Here is a 12,830-nt window from a genome sequence, read left to right as displayed (position 1 = left end):
ATGTTTTTTATGACTTATTCATTTTAGTTCACTTCTATTCTTACTTCCTTGGTGGTCACGCATGCCTGCTCACATTTTTATCACTCGGGAATGTGAGTTACTTTTGTGTTTTCAGCAAATGTGAACCCACCCACATCTGATTACATGTTAGTATCTTTTCGTAGTTACCCGTGGTTCCGAGCTATCCTTGTCCTAGTTTTAATTTTTCATTCACAATAGAAGCACCGAATCCCATGTTTTGACATCCTTACAAAAGTTACGAGACTCTTCTAGCTCAACTTCTAGTTATCTCTGCATAAGGGAAGGAAATATAATTATTTTCTCGAGTTTTCAGCATCCATAGCGATCAAATGTCTAAATACTTCTGTTCCTATTGAACAGTTCTGAAAACAATCCGGGCTCTCTCGGCAATTAGTCTTGTCTCAATCAATGACCGTCTGCCTCGCTCTTGTCATACACAAGATATTAGATTAGTAGACAGCAAGGCTATCAAATTTGCGCAGAAAAGCTATTTTGCCACTTTAATCCACCGCTCGGGCGCGTCTCAGATTAAGCGGCTTGGCTGCCTGTTAGGCCCGGATCTTTCCAGACATTTCAATGACGACGCAAGCAGAGGCATTGTTAAAAAGGGGAGGAGCGGCGGTGTCCATTTACCCGAGAGAGAGCGGATGTAATCCATCAGCCTTGCCCGTTGCTCGTTCAGCACAGTCGGCCCCCCAGCTGCCTCCCGCTAACCGACCCGCCACCCTTCTCGCTTGCGCGCTTCCACGCCGGCTCACATCTTTTTTTCCTTTAACTCCCGTTTCAAGGCTTCACATGAAATACTTCCCCATGTCTTCCTTCTTTCACGTAAATTGGAAAACCTAAATTTCATATTTTTGAATCTGCGATCCGTCTTTTAAGGGTGGAGTCGTCAAAAGTTCCCCGTAGCGTTCTCTAAATTCTTTGAATTATTTCCACAATTACAAAACATGCAAGGTCATTGGATTGGATTGGATAACTTTATTCATCCCGTATTCAGGAAATGTCGTTGTCACAGTAGCAAGAGGGTGAGGATGCAGAAATAGGAAAGGCATTTTAGACAAATAGATAGGTACATATATAGGCACATATATACATATACACATAGATGTACATGCATGCATACGGTAGGTCTTAATACTCATTTGTTTTGTTAAAAACAAACTATTTTGTGTAACCTGTAAATAAAATATAAGCGTAAAAAGACTAGTAATCGCCAAAGTCAAAGTTCAGACCATAAAATTAGTTTTGTTAAATTTAACGCTTCAGCAAAATAACTAACAATGGTTGAAAAACCCTGTTTATCTACCCAATTGTGTTGGCGGAATTGGAAAACTGAATTTGCAAAAAACCTTAACTGGCCGTTGTTTATGACTGCGACCTAAAAAAACGTGCTTTCAGATCCACTGAATGAAAGAATTATCAGCGTTTTTTTGCACTGTATTCCATGGCATCCCAGCCATGATGACTAATTTCATCTGCTTCTATTCGCTTACTTTTCCTTACGCGTGTCTGCATGTCTCAGCCGTCTATATAAACGTCATTTGATTAAAAGGCGTACTTTACTGCCAACGTTTTGGCTGCTTGCATCCATCGACCTGCCTGCTTGCGTGCCTTGTAAAGCTAGGCTGTAAATAGATAAAAATCTATTGCATCCATCTTTCATTCTCCTTCCTGCCCCCGTGTGTTCATGCTTGTTGGAATGTGAGTTTTCAAACTAAAGTTGAATAAAAACCTTTGCATTTTGATAGTTGTTTTTTTTACTGGTAGTTTGCATTCAGCGAGTGGTCAAATGAAAATCTGCGTCTCAAACTGTTGACATTTTCCAACAAAGAAGTGTGGATACGTTCCACTTCAAAAAAATATTCTTTTTGCCTTTCAACCTTTTCTTTAAAAAAGAATGCAAGATATTTCTAAAGAGAGAATAGTAGAAAAAAAGAAAAAAACTGTTTTTGACAAGGTGATCGCTTTCTATAAACACTTCAAGATATCAAGTTTAAAAAGCTATATGTTGATCCAAATGGTGTAAATGTGATTTAGATTTACAGGATGGCTTACAATAAAGCCGATGATTTCAAGCTCTCAAACTGTGCACTGTTGACCCAAAATAAAGCTGGACTAAAATTTGACATCTTTTCAGATTTTGTCTTCTCGATAGCAAGCCCATCATTTTTGCAGCTGTCGGAAATATTTCTCAAGATAGTGCTTCCCCTTTGCCTTCTTAGTGCCCACTGAGACCCATTAAATCCTCACTTATGAGTATTAAACCTGTCACGGCCGTATGAACAGAAGACCCTCTTAAGCATCTGGCTACATTTTAAAAAGCAACTGACGGCATCTTAATCCACATTTTATTTTACATGCCAGTCTAAAGGGGGTCAGACCCTCTGCACTTGATTCATTTGAAATGGTTTTAAGTCAAATTTAAGGACAACATCTATTTGGGTCTACTTATTATCTAACTTTTTGACGTTTTCAAGTTTTAAAGGCGCATAACAGTCAATGTCAATGTGCAATTTAAAGGATCCCATCAAAATGCAGCTATGAGATGAAAATAAATCTTTTTTTAATGAGGGCAGCATTTGATTAAGTAATTAATCACAAAAAGGCTCCTGTGAGGTCGTGCCAATACACTGCAGACACAAACTTGTGACCAGGTGTCACTACACCGGCTTTTGCATTAGTGTTAGATTGTTTACTGGACCAGAAATTGGGTAAAATTTGAACTAAGATGGAAAAGAATGCCCTCGTGGGAACTGATTTGGAAAAGATGCACGACCATGCAAAAAAGTCCGACATTTATTGTCGAGTTCTGCTATTTCCGAGCTCTCCGAGAATCAATATGGCATCACCGTGGGAACAGAACCGTGTTCAGAAGCAGTTAGTTTTAATTCTCCACAATATGTATTTATGAAGGTATTGTTGTTAACATATTGATATTTTCAGGGATAAGTCCTGGTAGACAAGTGACATGAAATCACATTATTATTATTATTTATATATGTTGCTTATGATTTAGCGATGCATTTTTTGGGGGAAATCCTGGCATAAATCCAGTCTAGCAACAACCCCCAGATGCAGCATTAAAAGAGCCTGTCATGATAAGAAATAAATGTGTTTATCATAGCTCAAGGAATATAGTTAGTCTGAATCTATTTATGAATTCCTCGCCAGGTATCAAATGAATTTGTGATCAATACACAAACTTTGAGTAGTGTTGTTTTGTTGTTGTTGTTTGTTCTGTGTGCAGAGTGTAAATAAAGAGCATGGCCTGAGGCTTGACATGGCCAAGCTGTCAAAAGAAAACAAAAAATGTTTGTTGTTCGTGTGGTAAAGTTGATCCAGAATCAGTGTCAAACTACAGCTTGGTTGATTTAAGATCACTCCATGGGAGAACATCAAAGTGCCCTTCTTCATTTGCAATATTGATCTCTTTATTTCGTGGACTTGCTGCTTTCTAGCATGCAAGAGCGACAACGTCATCGATTTGGCACAGTTAGGAAGAGGATTTGTCTGAGCTTGTTTTTGTCTCGGGAGGGGAACGTACTGGAAATGAGGGGGGCGTCGTCGTGCTTTGAGATTTGATCGTCAACGAAATCAGTGTTACCCTGATATTCCTAAAAGAAACGATAATTTTCTAGGTTTTATTTGAGATAATAACAAAACGAAAATCAATAACCCAGAGGACTTGTCTCCAGTTAGAAACTGCCTTCTCTGCTAACTGAAATATTGAATTTTTTTCTTCTTTTCCATCTCCACCCACACTTCTTCAGCCTTTGAGCTCTGTGTAGGTGAATTAGAAATTGCTATTATTAGGTAACTTCTTTTTCTTGGTCCCAGTTATGTCTTCTTTTTCTTTATTGTCGCCTTTTTTGGTCATTTGCGTCTTATTTTTGAATATTATTGATTGAAAAAAATAGGTTGCTGATGGTGTCCTAATTTTATTGGTGACTACTCCAGAATGTAGTTCAAATATTGCCATTTTGATGGTCAGTATGAACATTTCATACCTGAAATATTACACGAGTTATGGCCAAAGCATTTATTCCCAAGTGGGTCTTTGCACTCGAGAGTTTGACTTTGACAGTAAAGGAGTTACTATTCATTACGATGATTTCAGCGTGTATCTTGATAAAAGTGCCTGCGATGAGGTCGAGATAATGATGTTCATTAAGCCCCACCGTTTTATCTTCAGATCTCCCCACCTCTCAGACCCGCCCATTTCTTGCAGCCTAATGACATTTTTATGTGTAACTTCATTAGGGTAAAGGATACGGGAAACCATAAACATCAGCGTCTTTCAATGGTGGCATGCCGTGGCTTTGATACAGTTCTTGCTATTGGAGGTCGGGGAAAAAAATAATAACACAGAGAAGAAAGCCATTTGGATGTTTTATTAAAATGTTGATTTATCTGTGCGGCGAAATCCCACTTTTTCCTTCCATCCGGAACCTGAGCAGCCTGAGGGGCTTGCTGTTATGTTGTACACAGTGGTGTGCTGATAGCCTAATGAAGACAAAGCAGTGGTGGCTTGCCAGTGCTGTGCTTAACAGAGACTGTGATTCGTCAATGCAATTCGCTTGTATTGCACAGCTCTGCATTTGCTCATTACGTGCATTGCAGGTCACCCTGTAGGCTCAGACTGCGCTTCTTCTTTTTTCATATATATAAACATAAGAAGCATAATTGTTTCCTAATAGACTTCAGGCACCACTTTGTTGCTTCTGGAGAGTAAACAGTATTTTCCAGGTAAATGCACCCAAGTGACTTGAAGCCCTACAGAGTAGGTATGCACAAGGTAGAAAAAAAATGTAAAGGCTTCTATTCTCCAAACAATGTGTAATTGCTCTGCTACATCTACTGGAAGCAAAAGAAAGCATATTTTGGGGTGTTATGTGTGACCGCGAAAAGCAGGAAAAATGATTTACACCGTTTGAAACGGCTGGAGTTTTATCTGTTGTAAAAATGATAACAAATGTTTTATTCTTTTGAAATATGTGTCAGGTAGATATCATCATAAGGCATCATAATCAAGTTATTGAAATGATTAAGAGGTTCTTTGATTTTAGTCAAGATGCAGGGTCTATGAAAATATCAGATTAACATATCGAATTCATTTTTGAGATAATTTTTTGATTTTAATGAGTTACATCACAAGGAAATTGAATGACTAACTTGACCAAGGACCACCTTACACTTGTATTTTTCAATTTCTAATAGAATCAAAGCATTTCTGATGTGCAAAGGTGGACGCAGTAATGAAAATTTGGGTTCGATCCCTCGCCTCACCTTGTGCGTATTGCTATCATGTGGGCAAATCACCCCAGTTCCTCCCAGAGGATCTGGCATCACCTTGCTGGTTTGTGAAGATCTGATTTGCTAATTTGGAATGAATGAACAGCACCACTGCAGTCCATTGTGTCAGGCTACGGACAAATGAACAGCCATTTCATCCAGTAATTGAAAATAGCCTTCATAATACTACTGTTTCCAAACTGTACAAGGTCTCCAATGTAAAAGCAGGACTTTGAGATGAAGGGCCTGTTTGTTCATTTCTTCCATCTTTTAACAGAATATTTCATGATTCTGTGTACAGTTTGAGACTGTTGGAATACTATTAATCTATTTATGACGCTTGAGGAACAAGCTCATTTCAAATGGAACATTTCAAAGTTTGGTTTTCAGCTGTGTTTTTCGTGATTTCGTAATTCAACAACATGTAGCATCACAAGTAAGACACTTAGTCATAGTGGGTTGGATAATTTACCATAACTCCGAAGAATGCTGGCAAACTTTTCTTTTCCACCTTAGGCAGAATTGCAGTTTCTGCAGACCTATACCTCCCATGATCCTTCACCGCAACACGTTATTTGGAAGCGGAGGCGCGAGGATTTTGGCAGGTCGAGAACACTTGGGATAATCCCGAGTGTGCTTTCAAGCGAACATGTGCCAAAACAAATTCACCCCGCAACTATCAAAACGATGATCAAACATCATGACGCCCAACTTGATGACTTGTCACAAATACGGGGGAAGGAGCCTCGAGACATTCCGTCGTAAAGAAATTCCTCAAATCCATCACTTGTCCCGGCATTTGCGTTCCTTTTCCGCTGCGAACGAGAACTTGTAGAAGACCGCGAATGGTGTCCGCCTCCGACACGTTACAGGGCGCGAACTGAAATGAAGGAGGCGCCACTCAAGGGGCTCTCCGTCTTAATCCGCGGACATGATCTCGACACTGTAAGCGGGTCTTGGCTCGTTACCTCGCCGTCGAGAGCCAGTCTGGCAGAAACGGGAGCAAAAAACGACAAGGGGAAGGATGGACGGAGGGGAGGAGGGCCTCCTCGATCGCTCGCAATGTAATCTCCAGATTACGGGGGGTGGCGAGACGAATCCCCGCTGCCGGCGTGACCTTGCCGAGGCATTGGAGGAGTGAAATCAGGAGTGAGTTGAGGAGCTTCTTTTTTGATCTGTCCCTCTTTCTAGGGTCAAAGCCTCGACTCGGCCATTTACGCTAAATTTGTGTGGTCACACTGGCAGCTCTCTGGAAATGTGTGTGAGGCAAAGTGTGTCTGGCACTGACCATACTGCCTGCAAGCCTTGGCACACGCTATCCCAACAAACAACACAAACACAAGCGCTCGTTTGTCCTAATTTATTAAGACAAGGGAAGCATCGTCTTATGCAAATGCAGTTCAGTGTAGAATTAATGAGGTTATTACAGCTTGAATTCTGTGTAATCTCATAATGAGTGTACGTATGACATCGCTCCTTTCACGTTTGTTTTCGTCGCACTTGCTAGTTTCTCCTCTGAAGTTTCAACATGGTCGACAGTTATCGCGCCTTTTCATTGGCGGATATTTCATTACGGTTTTTTATCCATATGATATAGCCAAATCCAAATTTAGTGTTGATTACCCTCAAATTAACACAACAGGTCAAAAAAAGGTCAACAACAGACTTTTGAGTATTAACCTCCTCGATAAGTAGCTAGGAAAGATGAATATTTTGACTTTTTGCCATACTAAAATAGTACGCACAAAGCCCAACTGCAAAATAAATACTCATAATTGGGTTCAAAAGGTATACTTTTGTCGCTACATGTACAGAGACCATGTTTTCCAAACCTCCACCTAGAGCGTGGCGCTAAGGTATATCTTTTTCTGCAGATAAATATTAAATGTGACATTTCTGCTCCATTGCAAAAGAAAGTAATGAGTCTGTCGCATCAGCTGCACTAAAGAGTAACGTATAAACTCACTGCTGCTTTTCATTTTCGACTCTTTACCTCGCGTGAGACAGAGGTTGCAACTTGCCGCCTTCCTACGTCGTAGTCAATTATTTTTGCACACGTGTACATTGCATTGATAAAGCTCAACAACGACGGCACCAACGAAAGAACGTGTCACGCTGTGTAATTAGAAGTGATAGGAATATAGCCTGGAGCTAACATATGTAACCGCACTTCAGCGTGATAGGATATGCAGAAAGAAGAAAAAAAACAACAACAATAACACCACACTGCGTTGCTTAATTGAAATGTCAAATGTTTTTTTTCTATTATTTCCGACCCAAGAAATGTTGCTCTAACTCCTGTCAGCGTGTCTTTATGGCGGCTGAAAGGTTTTTGCAAACGAGGCAGACGTTGCCAGAAGGCAGAACCACCCAGCGATGAGCCAGTAATGCACAAAACATATGCAGTCAAACACTTTTCTGCGCGACTAATTGTAAAGCAGCATTCAGTTCTGCTCCACTGAAAGCCAACGCGCATGGACGAGATGCCTTCACACACATTTCCTGCGCTTAGTCACTTGTATTTTGCATTTGTTGAAGGAAACCACACACACTTGTCATTTGCGGCCCAGGAATAATGACTTATTTTGTCGGTTAACTATAAACCTATGAAATTTTCAAGGCTCACTTCTTTGTGGTGCACTTTGTTCATACTGCTATACATGCTGTATTATTATTGTGTGATTGTATTGATGTGATAACTTTATCATTTTGTCCTTGCACTTGCTAATAAACTTCACTTGTTCTGTTTTTTTATTGATGGATAGATATATTTTCAATGCTGTTTTCCTTATAATTCATTGACTAAGCCACTTTAGATTTCACTTATATTGGTTGTACCTTGTATATACATTTTCTTGCATAGTTAGTCATTTTTCTGCTATGGGGATAAATAAAGAATGGTCTTATCTCATATTCGTAGTTCGACATTCACACATTCGCTCTTTTTGGGGCATTCCCTTAAATCCAATTGTATTATTTATATTACTACTTGGTGGAGAGGAACTAGGTTGGAATCAGTTGAGGAGTTGTACTAAGACAAAAATAGTTATTTGCTTATCATAATTGTTAGTGAATGGGGCACTTCTATAACCCTCTGTGAAAATATCAACATTCTAACTTCATCCCATTCCATTTAATTTCTCTAGGATCATATAATAATGCTACTTTATCCAATTGAAGTAATAACAGAAGTCTGTTTTGGTAAAATAGACATCATTTTTGTACTTTCCCTTTTCCCCCCCAATTAATTCTCCATGTTTTAACCTCTGATTCAAACCTTTATTAAATCTCCTACTACCAAGTATTCCAAGAGGGTTAATCATTGAAGAAGTCCATGATTAGACTAGCGTGCACCTCACGACACATTTGCAGTCGTGGGAGAGTCTCCTACAAAACCGCGGCACAACAGGATCATTATGCTGGTGGCGGCCTTTGAATCTTCTCCTGAACAGCTGATAATGGCACCGAGGTGGCGAACAATCTACTTTCAAAAAGCCCAAGCTGCATCTTGGCTGTAAATTGCACCTGCCGGGCGGGTGAGTTGGAGGTCAATTCCAACGCCAAATGCAACATTCTCCTTAATAAAGTGGAATTTTATGACTCGGCGTGAGCAAAAGTGGGCCAAATTGATGTCGAAACAAACACAGGAGCATCACAAGAGAGTTTTGAAAGCAAGCATCAGCTCGCGGAGGAAGGAATCTCTCTCGGCATGTTGCTAGGTGATGCATTAATATTAATGTTGTTGTTTCTTTTTCCTAAGAATATGTGCGTTCACTCCACCCGCAGGATAAACTGGAGCTCAAAGATATCTCTATCTCCCTGATTGCTCAGTTATCCTTTATCCTGGGATGAAAAAAATATATATATCAAAGAATTTTAATTATTCCCTGCAATATTAATGCAGCGGGAGCTTTATCGGTAAATCACAGGCCCCTTTTTGCTTCTAATTTGCACGTCTTTGGCTTAGCGTAATTGAAAAATACGGCTATGTATTTCGGCTGTCTACGTGTAATACATTTGATTTCATCATTCTCATGTAGTCAAGATCAGAAAATATTACACAGGCTTCACCAATCGTACACGATGACACATTTTTCCTTCTAATATGACTTTAGTCATTCATTTCTTTTAAATTTAGTCGCTTGTATGCAGCATAGGAAGCAGCCACATAAAATAATGAACAAAAACATACCCTTCTCTTTTTAAAAATCATTTTTATATTGCAAGAAACAAATCTGGGATAGATCTCTCGCCCTTTTTTTTTTATTCATGTCGCCCTGACGCATTCACAAGTTGCCCTTTCTGTAAAAATCATTTTACCGGTAGTGAAAAAATGTTGTTATTCATCTGATTAAGTGTTCAAGGTCATGATACGAAATCCATCCAAGTCTAGTGTGGCTACGAGAAAAAGGCATGCGTGTGTGTTTTTAAATATTTAATATTTTTTTTGCAGTACATTTTACACATAGGCTGAAGTTGCCACTCCCAATAAACACATGAAAATCAATCAATATCAGCTCAAAAAAGACAAAAACAAATTTTACAATACAAATACATGCTTGAGGACCCCGAACAGACCAACATTTTTCTTTTGATGATCATTATTAGTATTAAATATAGGACTGCTTCACAAAGTGAGTATTACTAAGGATTACTTAATTTTATTGCCTGGGAAATCAGGGCAGATAGTTTGGCATTACCCAAAGTAAGTAGCTTGAAAATATCTTCAAATAGTTGCTGTGACCTTTAAAAGACGGCGAGATGAAGCGAATATTATTGCACAGTTGCTTATTTAATTCCTCCTCACTTTATGTGAAAAGTGAAATTTAAAGGTCAATAACTACAACTACAAATGAGGACCAATGATCAAACCTTTGCCTTTTTTCTTCATTTTTCTGTTGTGTTTGGAATGGAATGGTGAAGATATCCAAGTCATACATATGCTATAAAATTTAAACAATCATTTGAAATGAATGTGAATCTACATATGCATCCTAACTTTTTCTCATGAAGAAAAAGGCGGTAATCTAATCAATGTTATACTTATATTTTTTGCTACCATAACAACATACGCCAAGCAATTGCAACTTTGCAAAATCAAGGCCAACAAGACTACTAAAAAACGTTAATTGTACTGTACGCCACACACTTTTCTTTAACAAACAAATAATGTTCTTCCAGGCAGCTCAATTCATTGTTAACAGACTTTTATCTTCATATTAAATTTTTTTTCCCAGATTGAATGTTCAAGAAAAAAAGGTTGTTTTTTTTGCACTTTGAAAAAGCAACAAACAACAATTGCAGTCCTTTGTTAGTTTTTTTTCTATATTTAGTTCGTTTTAGTTTTTAAAGGTTTTCCCCATGTGTATACCACATTGTTCACATTACGCACAATTTCAAGACTTGAATAAACCAAACCTGCGATAACATACACGTGACCATGCATTGCGACCCCCCAAACTGACCCCTAATCCCCATTATCTCCTTTTCTTTTTCAGAAATTGAAAAGATTCAGAAAGACGACGGCAAGGAGGAGGAAAAGTTCATCGACGTTGTCATCAACAAGAACATGAAACTGGGCCAAAAAGTTTTGATACCAGTCAAGCAGTTTCCCAAAGTAAGTTGAACGTGCGCCATTTATTTATAGGTAACGCAACCTGCTCTGGTTTTCTTCTTTTTTTCTGATTTATTTTTAATGTTGTCAGTTGTAAACGTATCAGGACATCATGGCAAGGAGAATTGCATTCAGGAGGAGTTCTCCCGTCACACACAAATACACACACACACACACGGGCGCACACTACATCTCTATTACACTGACCTTGATCAATGCCACTTTGATGTCTCACCATATTCATACGTCTATGAATATTTATGAATATATGATTGAGGAGAATTATCTCACAGCGGATTTCATTTCCCTGCCTCCCACCATGGATTTCTCCATACACCAGTTAAAAAACAGCCATTTTCCCTGTTCCCAGAGGCGTTTTTCTTACAAACAATAAGACATCGCAGTGCATTGAAAATGGAAAAGGGCAAACGCACGCAGACCCTCGCAGTAGAGAATTGGTGATAATCTAAGCTCCTGTCACACTTTTGTTCGGGCAGTACGGTGGAACAGTGGTTAGCGTTGCAGAAATAGGCATGAGTGGATGGATTGTTGTTGTTGGGGTTTGATTAAATGATGTTACTGATAAAAATACAAGGTTGAAAAATTTGGGTGATGAGATTCTCTTGAATAAAATGGACCGCACTCGTCTTTTTTATTTTTTTTGCATTCTCAGTCTGGTTTCACAGCTTTGTTTTGACACATTTGCAGCCACTTGGGGAAGACCAATTCAATTTGCTATAGTTGGCAGGTCGCAATGGCAAAAGTCATTCATGCGAATAGTTTTCTCTCTTTTTTTTATTTTTTATTTTACACTTGTATTGCCCAGCATCACCTTTTTTTGCTCTGGCTTTGGGGTGGTTCATTCCTTTCCAAATGGCTGTTTACGAGTGGGTGAGCGAGTGTTTGTGTGGGTTTTGTGACTTTTTTGTGTGCAGAAGGAGTTCTTGGCTATTCAGTGTTGAAAAGCATAGGCTAATATTTTTTTAAAATTCAGCTATGCATTAATGTCAACCAGAGTACATATTAAAAAAACCTGCAATGTGTCGAGTCATTTACCATTCTTTTAGATTTTCCCACTTAAGGGTGTCCACTGTATATTCTTGCTTTAAAATATTCTTGAATAAAGAAGGTTCTTGTTCTGTCACACTTTTTATATTATTATTTTTTCTATGGCAACCTTTTCCCAACCTGGCATCCCAATCCTGTCCCATAATGCAATGACATCATACCAGTTCAGACGGGTCATCTAATCCCTCATGATACCCAAAGCATTAGTAAACCCCTGGAGCATTAGTCACAGGCCAGATTTTTCTCGATGATAATCAGTAGGGGATTTATTTGCTTGGAAAACTCATATACTTGGATCATTTTTCCATATGAAAAAATGGTATTACCACTCCAAACATATTGGCTGGTGTCATTTGATTTTACCTTGAATGTGACCGAATACACTCAGGAAATTGCATGTCCACTAGACACAATCCAAGGTAGTGAAACTCAATAATGAACACATGGTTGATTTTATGGCTGCGGTGGGGTCAAAATAAGAATTGATTTTGAATATATTAATATAACAAGTAAAAGCAGTCATATGAAATGCAACTGCTGTTATCTCACAAAAGTTCAGTAAGTATAAATAAATAAACGCCACAAATAGATGCTTGCTGGAATTTGCTTGATACTATATGTTACATTCTATATATTGTCTGTGTCTGCTATGGAATTATTATTATTTATACAGTTTACCTCCTAATTTAGTGTTCATAGCTGTTTACTCTCCTATGTGACACAACAACATACTATGTTATCTGACCCATTTTTGAGTTATATCTAATATCACTATGACGTTGTTATTCTTAATACTCCTCACGTAGAAGAGCTCCATATTGCTTTAACGCCA

General features: G+C 38.7%; 1 protein-coding gene across 3 annotated transcripts in view; it reads left to right on the top strand.

Moving 5' to 3' along the window:
- Positions 1-12,830, top strand: part of khdrbs3 (KH domain containing, RNA binding, signal transduction associated 3) — a 53,530-nt gene that overhangs the window by 14,147 nt on the left and 26,553 nt on the right. For all 3 annotated transcript variants that reach the window (XR_013297864.1, XM_077590768.1, XM_077590767.1), the window contains one exon: positions 10,815-10,933. Coding sequence is in view for 2 of the 3 variants with exons in the window: in XM_077590768.1 (XP_077446894.1) it covers positions 10,815-10,933 (119 nt within the window). In the remaining variant the exon portion in view is untranslated. The remainder of the gene's footprint in view (positions 1-10,814; positions 10,934-12,830) is intronic.

This window comes from Stigmatopora argus, chromosome 21 (genome assembly GCF_051989625.1).
Source record: "Stigmatopora argus isolate UIUO_Sarg chromosome 21, RoL_Sarg_1.0, whole genome shotgun sequence".
Lineage (NCBI taxonomy): Eukaryota > Metazoa > Chordata > Actinopteri > Syngnathiformes > Syngnathidae > Stigmatopora > Stigmatopora argus.
The sequence above is the reverse complement of the archived record's forward strand: the minus strand, read 5'-3'. Positions and strand labels throughout refer to the sequence as shown.